Raw genomic sequence first — 21756 nt, 5'->3', positions numbered from 1 at the left:
ACTAAACCCCAAGCTCTTCCTGTCGCCGAGTGTCCGTCCGCAAGTGCCCAGAAACGCTGGCCCTGCCTGACGTAGTAGGCTGCTCCAAAGAGGCAGCTTCAGTGTTAACAACTGTGCATGCATGCAAGTGGGCGCGCGGGGGGCGGCGTACACAGGGCATTGTGGGTGCATAGTTCAGCTAGAGCGTCGTGGGTTTACGGGTCTCAGGAATAGACTACAATTCCCGAGGTGCTCTGCGCCTAGCCTGCTGGCGGTGATCTGGGCGCGCAGTCCCCTGGGACTAGTAGTTTCGGCCGCGCGCATGTGGTCCCGGAACCCAATGACCAAGAACTCGCCTTCCCGGCCACCCGTTTAGCAGGGCGGGGCGCAGCGACTCGTTTGGCAGGGCGGGGCGCCTCGCGAAGATGGTGTCGCGTGCGGCGTGTGGCACCCGTCGTCTGCCCAATTCTCAGCTTAGCCCACCGGCCGGTGTCTCGCCGGTCTGGAGCCCCCGCCCGCCGGGCCCCTGACCCTGAGCCTTCTGCGCGCCCGCGCTCCTGATTCCCGGCATGCCCCGCGCCCGTAAGGGCAGCGCACCCCGTAAGGGTGGCCAGCGCCGCGGAGCCGGTAAGTGGGGAGCTACTGATGAACGGCGAGCGGGGGTCCTGCGTGGCTTGCCCGTCGGTGTTCCCGATGGCTCCCGAACGGAGACTCCTGCGTCGACCAACCTGGCGCTGCCTCCCGCAACTCTCCCGCGGCCAGCACGTGCCCCAGGAGGCAGCGGCCACGTGTGCGCCCAACTCAATTTGGGCGCTGCTTGCTGCTCAGGAACCCACGCTACCGGGCCTAAACTGGTCGGTGCCTCTCGGCCTCAGTTTCTCCATTGCGGATCCAGCCCAGTTACCTGCTATGATAGACAAGCTCGCCAGACAGCAGGAAGCCTGCCGCCTCGCTAATCCCTGCTCTTTTACTGGACTGGACTAGGACGTTGGTGGGAGGGCTACTCTGACGGAGAGTACTGAGGTAGGGGGCGGACTGGCGGAGGGGTGGGGGGCGGTGGGGATGTTGCAGGATTCTGGCCTTGGTGGACCTGGCCCGAGAGGGTTAGGGAGTGCCCTTGAGCCTGCGGCAGTCCTGAGACTTATCAGCTTTGAACAGAAGTGTGTCTTGCTTCAGTAAACACATATGTTTACTCTGCAGGAATGGGGTGCCTGCTAGGCACAGCTTAGACCACCCTAATGGGACTTGGGTGTGGGGACATCTAAGAGGGTAGCAACATTACAGAAGGACTGGTGTTGGGGGACAAGTTCATTTAAATGGTGTCAGCCCCAGACTTAAGAACCAAGGAATCCTTGAGGGGCTTCTGGGTGAATCCTGAGGAGGTGAAGAAGAGAGCACTGTGCAGAGGAAATAATTTGTGCAAAGGCCTGGCATCTAGAGAGGGAACAAATGAGGGAGGCTAGGCTGCTTTGGCTGGTTAGGGTAGTAAGAGAGGTGGTGAGCGGAGGACTGCATTCGTGCTGCACTTTGTCCAGCAGGTACATGGCGTATGTCGTTCTGAGAAGTAGGACCAGTCTGGTGACCAGAACCCATCTGGGACTCTGCTGCAGGAGCTGCCCTTGCCAAAGTCAGCCCCTGGCCCTGGGCAGAACCCACACACAGGAGCATTCCAGCTCTGCTGACCCTGACATTCTCCTGTGTTTACCTATTTTTAGGGACTCGTGTGGTCAGGGGTCACTCCACTCTCTGCATTTCCCGAGGTCAGGAGGAGCCTGTGTGTCCATCCACCGAGGGCTGAAGGCCTGGGATAGTCCAGGGGGAGCTCAGAAGACAGTATGCTTGAAGCCTGGGGCACCCAGCCATATCCACTAGCAGCTGGGCTTCTGCCCCAAGGCAGATGGGTGGTTGTGGGCCCAAAGAAGAGCCTTAACTAGTTGTTTGTTCAGTCATTGTCTTCATTTGCTATACTAAATGAGGTGTTTTAGCATGTCTGTTTTGCAGATGAAAAAATTAAGGCATTGGGGGTGCCTGGGTGGCTCACCCATTTAGGGTTAAGCCTCTGACTTTTTGTTTGGGTCATGATCTCATGGTTCAGGAGTTCAAGCCCCACTTCGGGCTCTGTGCTGACAGCTTGGAGCTTGGACCCTGCTTCAGATTCTGTGCTTCCCTCTCTCACTGCCCCTACCCTGCTCGCTCTCTCTCTCTCTCTCTCTCTCTCTCTCTCAACAATAAATAAACATTAAAAAAAAAAATTAAGGCGTTGAAGTCTAGGCACTTGACCTGGTTACACTCTTTTCACGATATGGAGCTGGAATTTGAACCCTGTGTCTGTCTGTATATGTTCTGTATATACAGATTCAATAATCGAAGCCCCTGACTTTTGCCCTGGCCATTTTTAGGCATAATCTGGGCTGGTGGCTGAGCTCCCCCAGGATTTGCCTAGATATGTCCCCACTCCAGGTAGGGCCTGTGCAGCCCCTTCTGCCTCTACCAGGACCTCAGTCTCCTTCTTAAAGCAGGCTCTAGTTTCACGGGGGCTGTACTCACGAAGCCTGCCAGGTTTTCCTAGGCTGGGCCTGGGAATGTTCTCCAGTTGATAGACCTCACTCCCTTTCTCCTCTTTCCTGGCTCAGCATCCCCTGCATCACTCCCTGTGTGTACCACTTCAGCCTCCCATTTTCTCATCTCTGAGAGGGGGCAGGACTCTATTCTTGGGGGGTCATGAGGTTGGGTGAGGTAACCCCGGCCATCAGACATCAGTAAGGGCGGGCCAAGTGCTATGTTCCACCCTCCCCAGGTGCCCGGAGCAGAACCCAAGCTGACTCAGGTTCCAGTGAGGATGAGGCAGTCAGTGAGGCCCGCAGCACCACCAGTGAATGCCCCAGCCTTCTTAGCACTGCAGCAGAGGACAGCCTTGGTGAGAGTGAGTGGGAGTTTGGCAGGGACTCTGGGGATTCCCTGGGGTAAAGCAAGACGCGGGGCTGACCAGCTGGCCTTGCAGGGGGGGATGCCGTGGATGAGCAGGGCCAGCAGGAAGACCTTGAGGAGAAGCTGAAGGAGTATGTGGACTGCCTCACAGACAAGAGGTACCTCTGACTGCCAGCCAACCCCTATACCCCTGTCCCTGCTCAGCCCATGCCAAGTATGACCCAGTAGGGCTGGTGCACAAGGTCCCCTCTCTTCATTCCTCAGTGCCAAGACCCGGCAGGGTGCTCTCGAGAGCCTTCGCCTGGCCCTGGCATCCCGCTTACTCCCTGACTTCTTGCTGGAGCGCCGCCTCACACTGGCTGATGCCTTGGAAAAGTGCCTCAAGAAAGGTTGGGCCCCGGGGGCTCACGGGAGACCTGAATTGGCTGGGTACTGACCCTTGCTGCATGGGCTGACTGGAAAGCCTTCCTACAGGGAAGGGGGAGGAACAGGCCCTAGCCGCTGCTGTGCTAGGCCTGCTCTGTGTGCAGCTGGGCCCTGGACCCAAGGGCGAGGAGCTATTTCACAGCCTACAGCCCCTCCTGGTCTCTGTGCTCAGTGATGGCACAGCTTGTCCTGCTGCTCGGCTTCACGTGAGTGTTCTCTGCTCTGTGACACCCTTCCCTCCCCTAATCCCTAAGGGGAGAGGTGGGTTCCACCTGCTTTCAGGCTCCTTTACTCTGAGGGTGAGCCCTGTGGCTGGGAACCCAGGCTCACTCTCTAACCACAGCGTGGCTTTGCCCTCCTTCCAACAGTGTGCTTCTGCTCTTGGTTTGGGGTGCTATGTGGCTGCTGCCGATGTCCAGGTAAGTGACCTTTGGGCATGGCTAATAGAGTACCTAGGCCCTGGCTCTGCCCCTGAGCCACTCCCGCTGCCTCCCTGTGTCCCTAGGACCTGGTCTCTTGCCTCAACTGCTTGGAAGGTGTTTTCAGCCGGTCCTGTGGAATGGGTGGCTCCACAGCCCCTGTGGTCCCTGCCAGCCTGCATGGCCTGCTCTGTGCTGCCCTGCAGGCCTGGGCATTGCTACTCACCGTCTGCCCTAGCACCCATATCAGCCACATCCTGGACAGGTAAGAGCAACTGCCTGCTGTGAGTGGAAGGGGAAAGGTGAGGCCCCCCCAACCCACACGTAGCTCAGCCTGCCCCTTCCTCAGGCAGCTGCCCCGGCTGCCCCAGCTCTTGTCCAGCGAAAGTGTGAACCTGCGAATCGCTGCCGGCGAGACCATCGCACTGCTCTTTGAGCTGGCCCGGGACCTTGAGGTGTGAGAGAGGGTTGAGGGGAAGGGAGGGGGCCTGCTGACTCCACCTGCCCATCCTCGGCTGAATGCAGGGGACACCACAGAAAAAGCAGGACAGCCTTAGGTCCTTATGGAGGGGAGGTAGCCCTAACACAGACTGAGATGCCGGGTGCCATGGTGGTGGCAGGGGTGTCTGGCCCAGGCAGGGACCAGGAGGGAATTCAAAGGGGAGAGGCAGAGAAGAAAACCACTTCTTCCGAGATAGGAGGGGTTTGTGCAACCCCAAGTTGAGAGCCAGCAGAGCGCGGGCTTCTGCTCACATGCCCTCTATTGCTCCCACCACAGGAGGATTTTATTTACGAGGACATGGAGGCCCTCTGCAATGCCCTCCGAACCCTGGCCACCGACAGCAACAAGTACCGTGCCAAGGCTGACCGCCGGCGTCAGCGCTCTACTTTCCGCGCTGTGCTGCACTTTGTTGAGGTGTGTGTGAGAACGTGTGTCCTAGTGAGAGTGCATCCCCAGGCACAGCCACCAAGCCCTGTTCTGCGGGTCCCTCTACTCTGCAGGGCGGTGAGTGTGAGGAAGAGTCGGTCCGCTTCGGGCTTGAGGTGCTCTATGTGGACAGCTGGGCTCGGCGCCGCATCTATGCTGCCTTCAAGGATGTGCTGGGATCGGGCATGCACCACCATCTCCAGGTGGGGAAGTAGACAGGGAGGGGACACCCAGCTTGGCTGTTTTGGACCAGCTTGAGCTCACTGCCCTGTTTGCCCCCAGAACAACGAGCTACTCCGTGATATCTTTGGCCTGGGTCCTGTCCTGGTGCTGGATGCCACTGCCCTGAAGGCCTGCAAGATTTCACGTTTTGAGAAGGTTTGCACCCTTGGGCACGTTTATCTTCCCTCCATTCCCACGGCCTGGAGGCCTGGAGCTCTGCAGGGGCTAGAGGAAAAGCCCTGGGCCTCCCCTTCCCTAGCTCACCATATCATCACTCTCTGCCCCCACTCCAGCACCTATACAACGCCGCTGCTTTCAAAGCCCGGACCAAGGCACGCAGCCGTGTGCGAGACAAGCGGGCAGACATCCTGTGAGGTGGGGCCAGCTGAAGAGGAGACTGTCCACACTCGTGCCTGTGTTTTTAACAGAAGACACTGCAACAACTGGTTGTTCCTACCAGGAATTGTGGCTTTATTTTTTTAATGACAAAACCAAAAACAGACAGGGGTGGTGACTGGAGGCCAGGGCACTTGGTATCCTGGCCCCTTGCCTCAGCACAGCCCTGTGCTTCTCTCTGCCCTGTCTCAGGCCAGGCTAGATGTGTGCTTGTCCCAGGGCTGTGGGGCAGGCAGGAGGAGGGATGTGCCTTTCTCTCCTTTCTCGGGCCCTGCTCCCCTGGGGTGACCTACTTCCTTGAGGGGAATGGCATCTGGACAAATGCCACCAAAACCGGTGGGGAGGCCGGGCTACCTGGAATGGATCTATATGCTGATTTTTAAAGATTATTAGAGGTAATTAAACTGAATGCTCAACCATCTGTGGCCCTTAGCTCCTGGGTGTTTCTGCCTGCCCTGCCATTCACCACCACACTGGGTCTCCCCCATCTCCATCTCACCTTTGACCTCCAAGACCAGCTCCTCAGGTGGCCCTCCTCCCCATACTCAGCTCTGCCTGCTTGAGCACTGAGGCTGGACCCCCGCTGGGAGGCCTGGCAAGGTTTGGGCAGCTGGGGGTGGGGGGCAGCTATTTCTAGACTCTGAACCTATCTGGAAGCCAGAGGCTGCTGACAGGCCACAGAAGGAGCCAGGAGTTTGGTATCCCTTCCTCTGACCTTGGGCCACCCAAAGCAGGACCTTGGCACCAGAAAACTTGGCTAGGCCTGGCTTGAAGACAGGAGAGGCAGGTAGCTGTGGGGTCAGGTTAGACTCTTGTACAAAAACCTCACCGGGGAAGTAGGGTGGGACAATGGGTCAGGAGAAACCTGCCAATGGCGACTTTATTCCCCACCCCCACACACACCCAAGCCCCAAGTCCAAGTGGTATCTCAGCTGGGTGCTTGGGCCTCACTGGAGTTGAGCCTCCGCAGCTGGCTGAGGCTGGCAAGCCGGAGTCTGAGCAGCGTCTCCTCCTGTGTGCGCAGTGTGTGCGCCAGCATGCGGAGGGATTCACTCTGCAGCACTGTGGACGGGCAGGCGGGAACGGGGGGGTATCAGACCACGTGCCACCCCACAACTCCCCACCTCACTGGCTCGGCCTCTGCAGCTGTTTTCAGCCACGCAGAAAAGCCTTGCAGTCCCAGTTACTCGCTCTCAGTTCCCACTGGCTTTCCGCACCGTCCAACCATACCGCTCAGGTAGACAGCCAGGATGGCAAGTGCCAGGCAGGTGAACACCAGCAATGTGAGCAGCAGGAAGCCTCCCCTGCTGTGCACAGGGCTGCAGCCAGCCTGGGCACACAGCGACGGTGGCAAGATACCCAGCAGCTCGTCCCATGGCTGCACCTCCTCAGTCAGGTAGGGGTGCAGCGAACCTGCAGGGCAAATGGGGCATCGGGAGGGTAGGGGTTGTGCCTGCTCTCCTCCCCTCTCCCAGCATGTCAGTCCCCTGCCCTATGCCCCTCACCTCCACTGTGTAGGTCGCTGATGGACTCCACCTGGTGCAGGCGCACCTCCTGTATGTGGTTGGGGGCCAGTGGCGCCCTGCTCCTCGTGCTCGGTGTTAGTGCCAAGGTGTCTGTTGGGACAGTGCAGGGCTGGTTCAGCCAGCAGGTCACGCCTCCCTTTTAAGGTGGCTTCATGCGGCAGCCGCGGCTCAGAAAAGATGGGACAGGACAAAGGGACATTGGCTCCTAGTGCCCTAAAACCAGCTCAGGAACGACACTTGATTCGGAACCAGGATGACCTCAGAACTCTGTGGGCCTGTTAACACCTACAGTAGCAGGAGGTACGTTTGACCTGCTCACTTTTGTTTCCTTACAAGCACCTCAACGGCTTTCAGGCATTCCTCTGCCTGTTCATTTCTAGAGAAGAGTTTGTCAGCTTTGAAGGACTAACCCCACAGTGCGTGAAATTCATTCCTGCCTCTTCTGCTATCACTTTTCCCTGCAGACCCTGTGGGTTGGCCATTGGGCCAGACCCAGTGCCTGGTACCTCCACATCTCCACCCTAGCTGGGTGGTGCTTATGCTTTGTGGCCTTGGCTCTGCTTTAACATATTCAGCCTGATCCTGCTGTACTTCTGTGAACCCTGTTTTCACTCAACATGTGACATGCCTTTGTTATGAAGCTGTTCTACATGCTTCTGAGGTCCCCTTTGAGGCTGCCTGGGCATTTAGGTTGTTTCCAGTTCCCTTTGGAAGTAACTCCCAGGAAGGATATGCATCATTGAGTATGAAGGTTTTTCCCAATTTCCTAATTGTTAAAAAGGACGGATTCCCAGAAGCAAAATTATTGGCTTAAAGAGCAGGGACTTTTTCTTTAAGCCATTAAACTGTCCTCCAGAATGACTATCCACAGCCCCCAAAAGGGTACAACATCGCCACCATTAGGCATTTTCAATGAAAAATTTATATACACACGTGTACGCATGTTTGCCAGTTGGGAGATGAGAAAAGGCTTTTCTTGACCTATTTCGGTCTCTTTGCCTGGAGGGCCTGATGAATGCGTGTGGCTTCCTAGTTATCCATTCACAGCCTCTGCCCATTTAGTCACTGGAATCTCTGTACTTTTCTTGTGATCTTACTATTTTTGTACTCCTCAAAAGTATTTATTTTGTGATTTCTAAAAAAGTATTTTTTTTTTTTTTTACTTCTTTGACTTTTTATTTTATTTATTTATTTTTTAATCTTGGCTCCTTAAACCTCCAGATACCCAGCTGACTGCTAGGTAACAGTATGGGGCATTGATAGGGGCAAAGGTGATTGGACTATCACTTTCACAACAATAACTCAACCTTCATGATTTGCTTGAAACTGGCCCTTGAAATGCTCCAAAATGAAACAAGATGCTGGCAGTCATTATGTTTGGGTGATAGGTCAGGGGTCATGTTAAATTCCTCTGCACTTGGCTCTGCTTTCCCAACACTTTTTTTTTTTTTTAATGTTTATTTATTTTGAGAGAGAGCAAGCTTGCCGGCTTGGGAGTTGGGGAGGGGCAAAGAGAGAGAGAGAGAATCCCAAGCAGCCTCCGCTAGTGCTGTCAGTGCAGAGTCCAGTGTGGGGCTTGAACTCACTAATGGTGAGATTATGACCTGAGCCAAAATCAAGAGTTGGCCACTTAACTGACTGAACCACCCAGGTGCCCCTCCCTACACTTTATAAATTGAACTCAGATTCTGTTCATCACCAGGAAAATCGTGGTAAACATCATTGTTAGGGCCTCAAAAGGAGGCAAACATCCTCCACCACTAGTGGGGGCTGGGGCCCTCCTATCCAGTTGAAATGTTGAAAATGTGACAAGAGGGTTGACCAGCTAGACCTGCTGGAGCAGTGAAGCAGCTGGTCATCCCTGCTGTGGCCCCTGTGAACCTCTGTACTTCTTGCATACAGTGGGGTAGTTAGGTGATTGGCCACCAAAGTCTTAACTAGCTGTCAGTCTGGCCAGGCCAAAGGATTCCAACTGGCTAACAGTTGGGTCCAGTTAGGCCCAAGTTGGAGGTGACCAGAGATCTATCCACTCCTGGTCCCTGGGCTGCATGCCCAAATGCTTCCTAGAACCACTGCCCGCCCCCAATCCCAGCTTCCTCCTTGAATGAAGAGCCGAACTGGCCTGGCAGGCCACCTCCTCAGCCCATACCCACTTGGGCACAGCCTATAGCTGACTACCCCCAAGCGAGTAGCTCCCCCCAATCCCTCCCTTCTGTCCCTAGCAGGGGAAACAGGCAGGGCCTAAGGGGAGGTGGGGTTCCAGACATAGCCCTTTCTCCATGCACAGGGGGCAGGTTCCCTTAATCTATGGCATGGTGATTGATGACTAGTTAAGGAAGTGAGGTCAGTGGGACAGTGGGTTTGCTCTGTGGTTCACAGGGTCACAGGACTGGGGCCTCACCCTCCCCCACAGTCATCTCCTACCTTCTTGGGTGTCCTCAGGCATGGTGGGCGGTGGGCAGCTGGGGGGCTGATAATAGCACTCAGTATGAGGACAGGATGGAAGCAGCAGCGGCTCCTCAGAGCCTGGGGAAGGCAGGCCACCTCCCAGCCTGGGCCTAAAATAGGCCTGAGCTCAGCCCACTGGGCTATATTTAGAGGGGGCAGCTCTCAGCCATGGGAAGTTGTGGAGTGACCCACATGGGCCAGCTAGCTGGTGATGGAGCCCAGACAAGAGCACACCTCCACTAATACAAATGCCCAGGGTCTTTCCTGGGGAACTCTACCACTCCCATACACGCACAGGCCTTGGTGTCTTTATCCAGACAAGCTGCCTCATGCTCACCTCCAGCAATGCCCCACATGGCAGCCAAGGTATGTAAGGGAGCCCTGTGCCTCTACCCACAAAGACCCCGACCCAAAGTTGGGTCATCTCTTCTCCAAGCACACGGACAAGAACCTACCCGTGTGACCTGCTGGCACCAGGGATTGGGGTGATGGACAGCTTGAGTGCATTGCAATGAGGGCTCTGAGAATCCCCAAAGAGGGCAGAGACACACGTATAAAGGTAGGCACTCATGTTGGTCAGTGGGCAAACTTAGGCTGAAGATTGGTATTTCTGTTAATAAGCCTACAACCTTGGTTAACGGATTGCCTGCTCTCTGACCTCCATTTTCTCATTTGTAAAACAGAAAGGACAATTATGGTTCCTCCCTGGCGCAGGACACGTGAAAATGGAATGCAGCTGCATGTCTGCAGTTTACCTCCTCCCTCCTCTCTCCATACAAGTCACACCATGTTGTGTGAGGAGGCATGGTACCACTCACCCCTGAAGGGAGGAAGTGGCCAGGCTGAGGGCCCACCCTTTGCTGTTGGACCCCTGTGACCCTTCTCCCCAACTGGGAGGAAGTAAGACGGTGAGAATCCTCCCCCTAAAACATCCCAAATCCATCACTCCACTGTATCACACTGGCCTCCTTGATGTTCCTCACACACAGCAACCTTGTTTCCACCTCAGGACCTTTGCACTAGCTGTTGCCTCCTAGAACACTCCACCCCTTAGATACTCCCATGACTGGCTCCTTGTTGTTTAGCTCAAATGTCACCCCCTCAGTGATGCTTTCTCACATTGTTTTCCGTATCTCCAAATTTCATTTTCTTCATAGCACTCATCCAAGAAATCATATTCAGAACATACTGTGCAGGTCAGTAGGGCTCCAAAGGCCCCACAGAATCTACTCAGTCACATGGAAACTGCCTTTAATCCTCATCACAGCATCCTTTTCAGAAACTGAGGCCCTAAGACTGCTAGGAAGTTGCCCAAGGCCGCACAGCAAGACCTAGTACCAGCGGTTGTCAGCTGGGGCCATTCCAGCTTCGGCTCATAATGTGTTTATTGCATTAGTACAGTCGGCCTGTCCCACTCCCGCCCCACCAGTACAGCCTGTTCACAGCTTTCTGCTCATTCTCCAAGGAGGAGGTCTTTATCCCGGGGTGGGCACTCTGGGCACCTCCTCTGCCCAGGTCGTTGCTCTGGAGCCTTGCTTATCTCCCTCCTCCCGACCAGCCGGCCCCTGTGCCCCGCCTGGGCTGTCCCTCCCAGGGCTACATTCAAGGGTTATCCTCTGTTAATAAATAAGCCGGGGAGGCTGCCCCTCAGCCAGGGCCTGTAGGTCGGTGTCTCCATCAACCAGGGACCAATGTGTCAGGCCCCCTAGCTGTGCGTCCTCCACGGTCTGTCCTCCCCCTGTCCTGCCTGTAGCCTCCTTCCCTGTACCCGGCGTGGACTGCCGAATCACCAGTGCGCTGCGCTGCGCGGCCCCCGCTCAGCACGCGGCTCTGGGGCGTGCCTTCGCCGGTTTCGGCCCTTCCTCCGTGACTCGGGAGGCGGTGGGCGCGACTCAGGCTGCAGACGACACATTCGCAGGGAACTCGCGCCACCGCCGCCCGGCTCCACCAGCTGCAGGAAGTCCCGGTACCAGAGCCTGGGGCCTGGAGGGGCTACGGGCACAGCCTCCTCGGTCCGGGCCAGCCTTTCGGCCTGCGCAGCACTCAGCACGTGTAGCACCAGGCGACGCAGCGACTGCGAAAAGCCCTGCTCCACAGCTGCGCACTGGTACACGCCAGAATCCCCGCGCCTCAGTCCGCGCAGCAGCAGTCCCCCCGTAAGGCGCTCCGCGCGCTCCTCCATAGCTACCTGCAGGCGGGGCCAGTGGGAGGCAAAGGCATCGGTGTCAGGAACAAGGAAACCCGGCTCCCAGGTCGGGCCAGGAGAGGTAGAGGGTCAACGGTGGCCAAGCATGAGCAGGTAAGGGACTCTCGCAGGTGTACCTTTGAAGGTTGGGTGCACTGGGACCAGTGGTCTAAAAGCGGAAACATTTACGGGACCGGACGAAACCGGACGGTACTGGACTGGAGGTGGTGTGTGTGTGGGGGGGGGGGGGGTTCCCCGACCATGGGGGCGGGGCGGGGGCCTCAGTGGGCGGGGCGAGGGCGGGGCTCCTCTCGGATGGGGGAGGGGGTATCAGGAGTCTAGTTAGATGGAATCGGGCCTCATCAGAATGTGGAGTTCAGGTAAGGGACCAAACTGGACGTAAGGGGTCTAGCTGCACGGAGTCTCACTGGGCGGGGTCGGACCTAGTCTAGAAGTGGGAACCACACTGGCTAGGGCGGGGCTCTCCTGGATGTAGGGGGCGGGACAAGGGCTTGTTTGGGAAGGGAGGGCGTGAGGCTCACCTGGGTGTGGGTCGCCTCCCCTGCGCGCTGGAAGGTCCATTCCACGCGCGCCTGCAGCGAGCGGGGCTCACACTCCAGGAAGGCGCTTCCACCCTCCACACCGAACACCTTCCGCTCCAGCAGTGCGGGATGAGAGGAGTCTGGGGAGGGCAAAGGAATGTCAGATTCAGGTAGGGCAGGGTGGGGCGTCTTCAAAGGCCCAGAAGTGGGGCAGCTGGGGCACTCACCGCCGGAGCACAGCGTGCTGGGGTCGCCATTCCTCACGTCTTGCCGCCGGAACCGCCTGCAGGGTGGGGGTTGCATTGGTACATTAGAGCCTCCTTGAGTCCTTCATTTAGCCAGGTGCTGCAAATGATTCCAGGTGGCCCGCCCCCAACCCTGCCCACCTTTTAGCGCTGGGCTGAAAGCGCGTGCACGCGGCCCCGTCCCAGGCGCAGTAAGGGTCTCGCGCAAGGCAGCATTCCGCACAGGCGCGGCCGTGGGCAGCACAGAGGTGCAACGGGATCTGGGCGACCGCGCTCCGCGAAGCTATGTACAGCTGGTGCTAGGGGGCACGAGGGGCTCCGGGCTGACCGAAGGCAGCCCTGTGCCCGCCTCCCATTGGTCAGGGATCCCTCACCCCACTTGACACTGATCAGGGTCTCAGGTCACGCAGTCTAGCAAAGGCAGAACCTATACTCAAACCCAGTGCTTCAAACTACCAAGGGAAGCGTGGGGGTAGGGGTGCCCGGGGAACACACTGGGTCCCTTCTGCTCCCAAGCCTTTTGGTCACTTACCCTCTTGGAAGAGATTTGCATGCTGGTGATAGCAGATGAATCCTAAGAGGAGGAAGAGCGATCGCTGGGATCAGAGATCAATGGGGTAGGGTTCCTCTAGGAGGAGGGGGCTAGGCCTCACCTCAAAAACGTGCAGCTCCTCCAAGAGCAGCCCCTCCCCGTTAGGCTGGCTGCCCTTGGGGACGGAGATCACCTTCAGCACTGTGCCAGCGTCTGCAGGGATGAGGAATGAGTGATTCCTTGTGTTTCCTGGCAGCTAGGGCTGGGGATCTCCTCACTTCTGAGGCCTTTACCCTTAGCATGGTTGGATAGGTGAAGAATGTGGGTTGGAACAATCAGACCAGCATCCAGAAGGAGATGAGAGCACAACCCAGGCAAAGATGTGAAGATGGGACTGGGCAGGGGCAGCTTCTGCTGACAGGTGGAAGAGAGTCTGGACAGAGTTTTATGGGTAGTCATGGCAGGACACTGACCTGTGCCAATGAAGAGGACGTCGTAGTGTCCGTCAGCAGCTGCTACACGGTCTGCAGTGATCTGGGTGAAGGTGTACCCGGCATCCACTTGTATGAAGAGAGGGCGACCACCCATGGGCAGGACCGAATTGTACATGAGGGGGTGGTTCCGGGCAAATTGAATGACGTCATCAGGAAAGTCCTTGGTAGAACTGAAGGTGCCAAAGGTCTTGCTGGGACACTGGGCAGGTGGGGAGGAGGCACGACAGGGATGTGGGTACGAGGGCCTGGTGGGTCCACAAGAGACCTCCAGGTACCCGAGTATAGGGGAGTGCTAATGGACAGAGGTCTGCCCTGAGAATCTGAAGAGAGAAGACCCAGCCTTGCCCTTGGGACTCTTAGGGGGAAATATGCCCTTCCTCTGAGGAGCCCTGTCTGAGGAAGGTGATGTTTTCCCACCCATAACGGAAGGAAAAAAACACATTCACCAAGAAGATCCCAGGCCAAGTTTTCCACCCCTGAGACTTTAAGTGGGTTGTGGTGGGACTCCTGGGGCTACGCACCATGCCAGGCCGGGGGTAGGGGACACGGCCCTGGTAGGACACCCACTGGTGCATGGGCCCTTCCTTGTGTGCAAAGGGCCCCAGGAAGGCCCGGCGCACGTCGTTCATGCTGTACACACACACTGCAGAGCCCTGGAAGATGGTGCTGCAGGCGAAGACATGAGCAGACTGAGGGGCCCAGCAGAGCCCGTTGGGCCTTGCCCTCTACCTCCTTGCCCCTCACCTCGATGTGGAGAAGACAGCGTAGAGCAGTGGGCTCCAGCGGTCCCTCAAGGACAGCAGGAACATGTCCTCTGTGGGGAAGAAGCCTAGTTGGGGGAGGGCACACAGCCCTCTGGGCAGCCCGGCTCCTGGGTCTGGCCCCCTGCACTCCCTCTCTCCAACCCCATCCTCTGCTCCTGGCACTCACGGAGGTGGTCGAAGTGTGTGTCACCCTCGACACCTGGCACTGAGCACACCAGACGCGCCTTCAGGAACGTGGTCCACTTGTTGACAAGGCTTCGCTGGCCTCCCACGTCATTCTGCAGGGTCAATCAGCAGGGATGAGGGGGAGGCCCAGACAGGCAAAAGGGCAGGGATGTAGTCATCGGATGTGGCCCAAGGACTCCTCACCCGACAGATCTGGCCAACCCGGGACACAGTCTGGCGTCCCAGTGATGGCGAAGCCTCCACTGCTGACTCACGGAAGAAGAAGTAGATCTTGTCATCATCAGGATTCTCGCTCTCTGGGATCCAAAAGACCTTGACGAACTTGGGCTCTAGCAGCAGGAGGAGTGGGGTCAGAAAGGTCCTGGCCCTGCCACTCATGAGACTCACATGCTCCCTTTCCTTTCTCTGGTGCCCCCAGAAGCCCACGGGGCAGCATCTGACCACCCGGTCTCCAGTAGGATGGCACTCTAAGGGAACAACATCCAGAGGATCAGGGCCTGTGAGTCAAGAAGTAACCACAAGAGGGCAGCAGAGACCAAGACTACCTAGACACACAGGCCTCTCCCCTCGGCCCGACAGTTCCCCAGGCCCTTGGTCCAGAAAGGAGGGAGATGGGATATTGGGGTTTTACCTTCACTCATGAATCTTCCTCTTGAGCAGGAAGCAGATTCCCCCTGTTACTGCTGTGAATACTCTGCTGGGTCCCCTCACTCTTAGAACAAATGACCCTGATCTCTGACAATGCAGACCCCTTATCCTTTCTCTTTTCATGAGTCTGTTCCTTGGCTTGTTCCTGCCCCAGAGCCTTTGCACTAGCTGTTTTCTTTACCTGGAATGCTCTTCCCTCAATCCTGCTGTGCTTTGGGAATTAGCTCTCCCCTGTCCTCAGCAGAATGGCTTCCTGTCTCCAGTTCTCTTACCACCTGGTCTCCTTTTCCCTTTCTGTCTGTTCACTCACTGGTCTCATTGCCATTGGAACCATCTTATTATGTACCTGTTCTGAGGTCTGTGACTTCAACGAGGGCATGGGCCACACAGGTCTTGTCTGCCCTGCAGCCCCAGGCCCTAGCACAGGGCTTGATGCATGGTGGGTACTTGGCGAGACCTGGCTGCACCCACTGCTCACTTCCTTTATGGGTCTTACTAGGCACCCACCCTGTTGGGGATGAGAGCCCCCTCCCAATAGCTCCACCAGCCTTTCACCGTTGAGCCAGCGAGAATCGTGTGGTTCTGTTCGCAGACTTGGACGCTGGCCCAGGCTGCGGAAGATGGTGAAGTCCCGGCCCATGAGGTCTGCGGCCACCCCTGAGTACAGTTCTTTCCCTGCAGATAGGGCAAGGGCTGCTTAGCCAATATGAAGGCTCTCTGTGGGGAGAGAGAGCCCAAGAGCTCTTAAGGAGTCAGTGATGCCCTGGGGGCTCTCAGGGGCTCTCAGGAGGGTCTAGAGTCTCTGCAGGGCCCTAGCCATTGGACTCACCCACCAGCACGGAGGCAGCCCGATGCCTGGGGTCATAAGGACTCTTGCCCTTGCCGTCCTCCAGCCTTCGAAGGTCTAGCCGGAGCGTGGGCTCCTGGGAGGCAGGGGGCAGTTGTTACTTCCAGGCCCTTCTTTACCTCCCAACCTCCCTCTCTGCCTAGATCTGGCCTTACCTCCAGCCGGTGGCCCACCTCCACAAATGCACAGGTTGGGTGGAAGGCCCCTGTGCCACAGGCCAGCAAGTGGGTGCGGTTGTAGGCATGCAGCAACTTCACGAAGTTCATGCACTCGGTCTAGTGGGCGGGCAGGGGCAGGGACGATGAGGCCTCCCCCAGGGAGGCAGCGTTAAGGGGTCCCAGCTCGCCAGTGGTACCTCACCCCTTCCTCTCTTCTGCATCAGTCCAGGCAAGTAGCAACATGGGCTTCAGGGGCCCGGACACCCTTGGTGACCAGCTCAGCCCACCTCTCACAGAAGGGGTGCATGGAGAAGCATAGGCCTGTACAGCCCCCTATGACTCCGACGCCCCCAAGAAGAATCACATGAGCCTCCACCCTGACTCACTACCTCCAAACTTCAGCCACCTCGACCCCCTGCCCCCATCCCAGACAGAAGAGGCAGGCTTCTACTGTCTGTGGAGCAAGGGGCCGGGCCTCCCCACTCCCGCCCTGGGCGGCCGGCACTCACACCAATGTCCTTCCCTGCCCAGTTGCACTCCTCTCGCCATTCCACAGGGGCCGGCCAGGCCAGCTGCGAGGGGGTCAGGGAAGGGGGACACAGGTCAAGGGCCTTTGCCTGGTCTCTGTGAAGAGGGTGTCTGCTCAGGGGCCCACCCCCCTGGGGAGCACAGAGGCTGGGGGTCCCTGGCACCTTCTTGGCCCGCTTGCTGATGTCGTCCAGGCTGAGGGAGGCCACGCGGTTCTCGGCACCCACAAACAGGCGTCCTCTCTCCTCGTCCACCAGCAGAGCTTCATAGCAGCAGGTCCTCTCCAGCCTGAAGGTCCGGAGACCGTGCTGGGCCTGGAGCTCTGCAGGGTAGTGTTTGCCAGCCATGTTGGGAGCTTTCCCCAGACCCTACCTATCGTCTCTCTCACAGGTGATGGTTGTATATGTGACCTGGCCCACACATGTGAGTTTACCCATGTGTGAGTTTACATTCGTGAAGACAGATCCACCCATGTGAAAAGCTTCCAGAGTGGGCAATGCAGCACCTTCCCCGCCCCCCCCCCCCACCCCAAGGGAAAAGCAGGTTGAACTCCTCAGGCGTGCCTGGACAAGCAGTGTCTGCAGGCGGGCGCACTGGGAGGCCGGGTGTTGGGGGAGGCTGCGTATGTAGGGAAAGCCAGGACCCCCACCCCAAAGTCAGGCTGAGGTTTCTCTGCCACCCTGCTACTAGCCTAAGCTCAGTGCGATGCCTGGTGACCACCCTTCTGTGTCAGGGGTGTGGGGGTGGTAGATGGGACACAGGCAGGATCTGTTGCCACGGGAACAGAAGGGGTCTTCCTGGGAAAGTCAGAGGAGAATGTGTGCAGAAAGGCTGGGGGCTGAGGCCAGGACAGGGTTAACTGGAGATGGCCTGAAAGTGCCCCCATTCAAACCTGGGCCAGTGGCACAGGGCAGCAGCAAATTTAGTGCCCCCTACTCACACTGGGTCTCTCTCCTGCTCACCCTGAGCCAAGCCCTCTTGCCTGCCAGGTGCACCTACCTTGGAAGGAGAGCCGAAGGCGGGGAGGGCTGGGGGCAGCACCCCCCAGCACTGCTGCCCAGAGCAGGGCCAGGCCTGGGATCATGGCGGCGGCTGCAGCCTGCCCCATCCAGGCAGCTCAGGGTGCTCAGGGTTCAGCAGGCGTGTGTGGAGGAGCCTTGAGCCGCCCTGGACTCTGCCCCAGGATCTGGAAGAGAAGGAGCTGCAGCAAGGACGAGGGCGGGCTGGAGGCTAGGGGGGAGTCCCCAGGGATCAGATTACAGCCCCTAGGGAAAAGAGGCTGGGGGGTCGCATTCCACTTCCGAGCTCTCCCCTCCCTCCAAGTGTGCCCTGCCTGGCCACAATCACAGACACACCCACGCTGGGCACACCCTTGGGGTCACCCCCACGTGGGCAGGCGCCCGCCCCACCACGTCACCCTCCCTCGTAACCCCCCTCCCATAGACACACAGGCATTAATTCACAAACTCTGTGTGCCTACTTCATGCCAGCCTGGGACATCGGGGGACACAGACAAAGTCCCCATGCAGGAGGGGGCAGAGTGCCAACAAGGACTCAGATCAGTGCAGTCATTTCAGAGGGCGCCAAGTGTAATGAGCAAAACAAACCAGTCATGGGAGTGAGAGCAGCGACAGAAGGGGTGAGGCCTCTGGAGGTGGCTGTGCACCCACAGGCCTACAGAGGAACTGAGGCACCCTTGGGGCTGGAGCCAATGGTGTGGGCGCCTGTGAGTGTGACTGTTTCTGAGGGTCCCTTTGTGTTATCTGTATCGCGTGCGCATGTGTCATGTGTATGCAGGCAGATGTGTACGTGTCTGTGGCAGTGTGTGGCATGAGAGTTGTATTACACATGTAGATATATGGCACATGTGTGCACTTTACACACGTGTATATGTGTGTCACAGATGCGTGCATGTGCGAATGTGTGTGCAGACACACAGACAAGTGTATGTGTGTTTCTCTGGACATGCAGGTGAGCAAATACAACTGCAGAGACAATCACAGCCCTCAACTCGGAAACATGCCTGAAACCCATTCCTCTGAGGAAAAAGTGCTGCCCAGGAGCCCCAGCGCCTGCACCGCTGGGGCTGGACAGAACCTCCGCTGCTGACTTGGAGATGGCTGCAGCCCCAGCTTCGTGCTTGACCTCTCTCTCCCCACACGAGGGTGGAAGGAGCTGGTTACACAGAAATTCTGTGAGCTCAGACTTTAGACCCAAGAGGAATCAAGTCGGGGGAGAGCCAAGGGCCTCAGGCAGCCTCTCACCCCTGCTTCGGGTGAGCTGCCCTTCTCTCTCTGAGCTTCCGCTGCCTCTGTACCTCTCCCTCCCCTGCCTTCGCCCTCAGGTTTCACCGTCTTTAGGCCCCTCCACCTTTGAGCCAGAGCCCTTCCCTAGACCCCTTACAAGGGGCCAGCCTCTAGCTGCAATGCCCAATCATCCTCCCCAGAGCTGGCCCGGCAGGTGCCGGGCGCAGGAGCCCTGGTGTGGGGCAGGGTCCTGGGGTGCACAACTGCCGAGGGGCATTCCACATCGCTCCCCCCAAACCCCTGCCCAGTCCCGCAGCCTCCAAACCCCTCCCATGCCAGGACCCCCACCTCCCGCCTTCCCTCCACTGACACTTGCCATCGCCTCTTCCAAGCCCAAGCCCGTGAGGTCTGCGATGCCACAGAACACCGGGCTGCCCTCCCTGGAGAAAGGAAGAAGCCGTGGGGCCGCAGGGCACCCTCTGACGGCTCCTTTAAGGAGCAACCCCCGCCTCCACCAATCCAGCCGCCGCCCTACACGCGCCGTCAAGTTTATGGGGCGGATCGGGTGACCGGGCAGGCAGCCGGGCCAGCCAGAGTTGGTGGCCAGACCAGAGTGGAGTGGGCACAAGGGAGGAGTGGGGAGGAGCGACCCCTCCCCCGTAGGGCCTCAGGGCAATAGGGTGCACCCAAGAGCCATCCGGAAGTGGGGCAGCCAGTCCAGGCAAAGGAGGAAGAAGCAATAGGGCCCCCTCCCCAGCCCCAGAAGGCTCTGTGAAGCAGGCAGAGGGAACAGCAGGTCCAGGAGACTAGAGTTCCTCACCTGTCCCTACACAGCTGGGGAGGTGGAGGTGGGTAATGAAGGGCTCAGTTCCCAGGAGCCAGCTGGCATGGGAGGGTCGCACGTCCGGGGATGGAGTTCTCAACTAGGGGTCCGATGGGCCCCCAGCCCAGCCCCAGCCCTTGCCCTTCCTCACCACTAGAGCCACTTAGTGCTTCTGCCACCTGGCTGGCAGAGGCTGTGAGGACAGCAGTTGGGGCAGGAAAGGAGGGGCCCGAGAGGGCCAGGCGGGGCAGTCAGAGGCGGCAGAGGCCCTCAAGTTTCACTTCTGCACTGTGGGGTGTAGGCCCATCCAGAGACCCCTCCTGATGGGTGGTTCTGCCTCTCTGCAGGGGGGTGAAGAGCATTCTGTGTGACCTCTGTGATTCAGGACACGGCTCTGAAACCTCGGTGGCTCAGTTGGGAAGGGTCTGGGATCTTAGCCTGAAACTGTCCCTGGTGGACAACCCTGTTTGTACTGCCGGGGGTCTGTCTGCTTTGGAAGGGCTGAATGTTGACAATGGCTGAATGGGGCCCTTGGGTCCACCTGGGTGAACGTGACAGGGCTTGAGGATGGGCTTTCACCCCTCAATCCCCATAAAAGGCATCTTCCCACAACCTCCCCAAGGCTGCTCAGCAGCTCTGCAGTTGATCGGTGAGGGAGGCTGTGTGAGCTTCAAGTTCTGTTGCCCGTCCCCTGAAGCTTCCCTGGAGTAGCGGTGTCTGTGTCTGTGCCCAGCCAGGGTGGGGCTGTGCCCTTCTTTCCTGAGCCTCGAGACCTAGTTTTCCTGAATTGGCCTGGCCGGCTGGCAGAGGAAGAGTGCGGGTCAGGGGCCTTCGGGAGGGGAGTGGAAGGATGCACCCCAGCCTGAGCTCTTGGGCTTCTGGGAAGCAGCCTCTTTCTCCTCCCGGCTTCTGCCTTGGACCTGGGCAGCCTCCCCTGGCCCCATGCAAGCAAACAAAATTCTTTGGCTGTTTACAATTTTCCACCCTACCAGCCAAGATCAGCAAGTGCCTTTGAGGTCCCCACCCACCCCTACTGTGCCCCCTACCTGCCCCCAGTGCTTTTAGTTCTTCAGGCTCAGGGTCGTGGTCTCAGTTTCATTCCCTCCCAGCCCCGCGTCCATACTGAAAAGTAGAACCAGGACCCCCACCATCTTTCCAACATTTTGGGGCTGTCCCCGCCCACCTGAGCCCTCTGCATTGATTTCCTTGCTTCTTGGAGCAGGAAGGGAGATCTGCAGGGGTGGGAGCTCAACTTGTCCCTGTCCCCACAAAGTCTCCTTTCTGCTCCTCAGCCGCAGGTCCAAATGTATGCCAGACCCTGGACAGACACCTCGTGAAGGCAGCACTCTCGGAGCAGGGTCATTGTCTGTGAGCTACTCTGGACTCTGGGAGTCTCTAAGGATTCTGGAATCAGTCAGCCGGGGCCCAAGTCTTGACAGAATGGAACAAACTAGGAAGGTAGCTGTATGGCTACCTGCACCACTGCCCAAGGGCCACCTCAGCCTCCTGACCTCTACCCTTTGCCAGGAAAGGCCTGCCTGGATTCTTGCCCTGATGCTGCCTGTTAGTGGCACAGCCCACCAAGGCCTTGGTTTTTCTTTCTGGAAATAACTGGATGGTCCTGCCCATCCTACCCCCTGCCTCCCCCCCCCCCCCCCACCCCATCACTAGCTGGAAACTGTGCCCTGCCTGGACTCTGGGCGGTGCGGCTAGGGTAGGATATTCATCTGAGGAAGGCTGGAGACAACGCTCCCAGTGCCCAGCCTGGGCTGGGTCAGGCCTTGGCTTCCCACTCACACCTGTTTTAGCCATTAAGGCTGGTGGCTCCAGCGTCACAACCTTCCCCAGTTCCGGCCACGTGGGTATTAGGACACGCTACCCTGAGGACTTCGGCATTGGGTCGGGGTGAGATAGGGGGTAGGAATGGGCCCGGGGAAGCCTGACTGAGAGGCCTGACTTCCCTGACAATCTACTACCCACCCGGGAGGAGATTTCCTGGGAGAAGGTGTTGGGGCCCTTCCCCCACCCGCCCCCAGCCTAGTAACCATGCTCCCAGGTACCCTGGCCCACCTTTTTGGAAAGATCAGTTCTTCCCCTCCTTGCCTGTTCCCTTCCCTTCTGAGGGCCATGTCAGTGCTGAGGTGGAGGGGCCGAGGGAGGGGCTGCCAGGAACCCTGGGCCTCTGGTTGTGGCCCTGCCCCCACCCGCTCCGCCCCTGCCCTCCGCCTCCTGCACATTCCTCCTGGGCTGAGGTCAGCCCCTCAGGGATGGGGTAGCCCCCCCCAC

The 21756-nt window shown here is 58.2% G+C and overlaps 3 protein-coding genes across 13 annotated transcripts; 1 reads left to right on the top strand and 2 right to left on the bottom strand.

The window, feature by feature from the left end:
- Window positions 1–314: 314 nt before the first annotated feature.
- On the top strand, window positions 315–5719 carry IFRD2 (interferon related developmental regulator 2). 2 transcript variants are annotated; one of them, XM_040445444.1, is made up of 12 exons: window positions 322–606; window positions 2777–2896; window positions 2981–3065; window positions 3172–3296; window positions 3382–3539; window positions 3702–3752; window positions 3839–4017; window positions 4102–4207; window positions 4531–4668; window positions 4755–4883; window positions 4963–5058; window positions 5196–5719. In XM_040445444.1, exons 1-12 carry the CDS (start codon window positions 549–551, stop codon window positions 5274–5276), a joined length of 1326 nt encoding a protein of 441 aa, XP_040301378.1. In that variant the 5' UTR covers window positions 322–548; the 3' UTR covers window positions 5277–5719. The 2 variants fall into 2 exon arrangements, with proteins under 2 accessions (XP_040301379.1, XP_040301378.1); XM_040445445.1 differs by lacking the exon at window positions 4102–4207 and having other exon boundaries at window positions 315–606; window positions 5196–5717.
- On the bottom strand, window positions 5353–9503 carry LSMEM2 (leucine rich single-pass membrane protein 2). 4 transcript variants are annotated; one of them, XM_040445450.1, is made up of 5 exons: window positions 9497–9503; window positions 9249–9339; window positions 6804–6917; window positions 6529–6711; window positions 5353–6360 (listed from the first exon to the last, which is right to left on the bottom strand). In XM_040445450.1, the coding sequence occupies exons 2-5, from the start codon at window positions 9268–9270 to the stop codon at window positions 6227–6229; spliced, it is 453 nt and encodes a 150-aa protein (XP_040301384.1). In that variant the 5' UTR covers window positions 9271–9339; window positions 9497–9503; the 3' UTR covers window positions 5353–6226. The 4 variants fall into 4 exon arrangements, with proteins under 4 accessions (XP_040301384.1, XP_040301387.1, XP_040301383.1 ...); XM_040445453.1 differs by having other exon boundaries at window positions 6804–6914; XM_040445449.1 differs by lacking the exon at window positions 9497–9503 and having other exon boundaries at window positions 9249–9485.
- Window positions 9504–10616: 1113 nt separating this feature from the next.
- SEMA3B (semaphorin 3B) lies at window positions 10617–21663 on the bottom strand. 7 transcript variants are annotated; one of them, XM_040445437.1, is made up of 18 exons: window positions 21541–21663; window positions 17401–17587; window positions 16566–16723; window positions 16383–16445; window positions 15871–15990; window positions 15698–15791; window positions 15424–15543; window positions 14404–14549; window positions 14201–14312; window positions 14015–14084; window positions 13792–13936; window positions 13250–13469; window positions 12898–12989; window positions 12777–12818; window positions 12386–12543; window positions 12227–12282; window positions 12000–12139; window positions 10617–11460 (listed from the first exon to the last, which is right to left on the bottom strand). In XM_040445437.1, exons 2-18 carry the CDS (start codon window positions 17507–17509, stop codon window positions 11059–11061), a joined length of 2247 nt encoding a protein of 748 aa, XP_040301371.1. In that variant the 5' UTR covers window positions 17510–17587; window positions 21541–21663; the 3' UTR covers window positions 10617–11058. The 7 variants fall into 7 exon arrangements, with proteins under 7 accessions (XP_040301371.1, XP_040301373.1, XP_040301374.1 ...); XM_040445439.1 differs by lacking the exon at window positions 21541–21663 and adding an exon at window positions 19018–19152 and having other exon boundaries at window positions 17401–17602; XM_040445440.1 differs by lacking the exon at window positions 21541–21663 and adding an exon at window positions 19018–19152.
- Between the last annotated feature and the right edge of the window lie 93 nt (window positions 21664–21756).

This window comes from Herpailurus yagouaroundi, unplaced genomic scaffold, assembly GCF_014898765.1.
Source record: "Herpailurus yagouaroundi ecotype Mexico unplaced genomic scaffold, PumYag 193, whole genome shotgun sequence".
NCBI lineage: Eukaryota > Metazoa > Chordata > Mammalia > Carnivora > Felidae > Herpailurus > Herpailurus yagouaroundi.
The sequence above is the reverse complement of the archived record's forward strand: the minus strand, read 5'-3'. Positions and strand labels throughout refer to the sequence as shown.

What these genes read in the sequence shown, in the direction of transcription:
- IFRD2 (XM_040445444.1), top strand. Translation starts at nt 549, where the DNA reads ATGCCCCGCGCCCGTAAGGGCAGCGCACCCCGTAAGGGTGGCCAGCGC. An exon ending in TGGCTGCTGCCGATGTCCAG is followed by an intron (nt 3,753 to 3,838) that starts GTAAGTGACCTT and finishes CTGTGTCCCTAG; the next exon opens with GACCTGGTCTCTTGCCTCAA. An exon ending in ATCAGCCACATCCTGGACAG is followed by an intron (nt 4,018 to 4,101) that starts GTAAGAGCAACT and finishes CCCCTTCCTCAG; the next exon opens with GCAGCTGCCCCGGCTGCCCC.
- LSMEM2 (XM_040445450.1), bottom strand. Translation starts at nt 9,270, where the DNA reads ATGCCTGAGGACACCCAAGAAG. An exon ending in GCCTGAGGACACCCAAGAAG is followed by an intron (nt 6,918 to 9,248) that starts GTAGGAGATGAC and finishes GCACTGTCCCAA; the next exon opens with CAGACACCTTGGCACTAACA. An exon ending in CAGCGACCTACACAGTGGAG is followed by an intron (nt 6,712 to 6,803) that starts GTGAGGGGCATA and finishes TTTGCCCTGCAG; the next exon opens with GTTCGCTGCACCCCTACCTG.
- SEMA3B (XM_040445437.1), bottom strand. Translation starts at nt 17,509, where the DNA reads ATGGGGCAGGCTGCAGCCGCCGCCATGATCCCAGGCCTGGCCCTGCTC. An exon ending in CCTTCGGCTCTCCTTCCAAG is followed by an intron (nt 16,724 to 17,400) that starts GTAGGTGCACCT and finishes ACTACCCTGCAG; the next exon opens with AGCTCCAGGCCCAGCACGGT. An exon ending in TGCAAATCTCTTCCAAGAGG is followed by an intron (nt 12,544 to 12,776) that starts GTAAGTGACCAA and finishes CGTGCCCCCTAG; the next exon opens with CACCAGCTGTACATAGCTTC.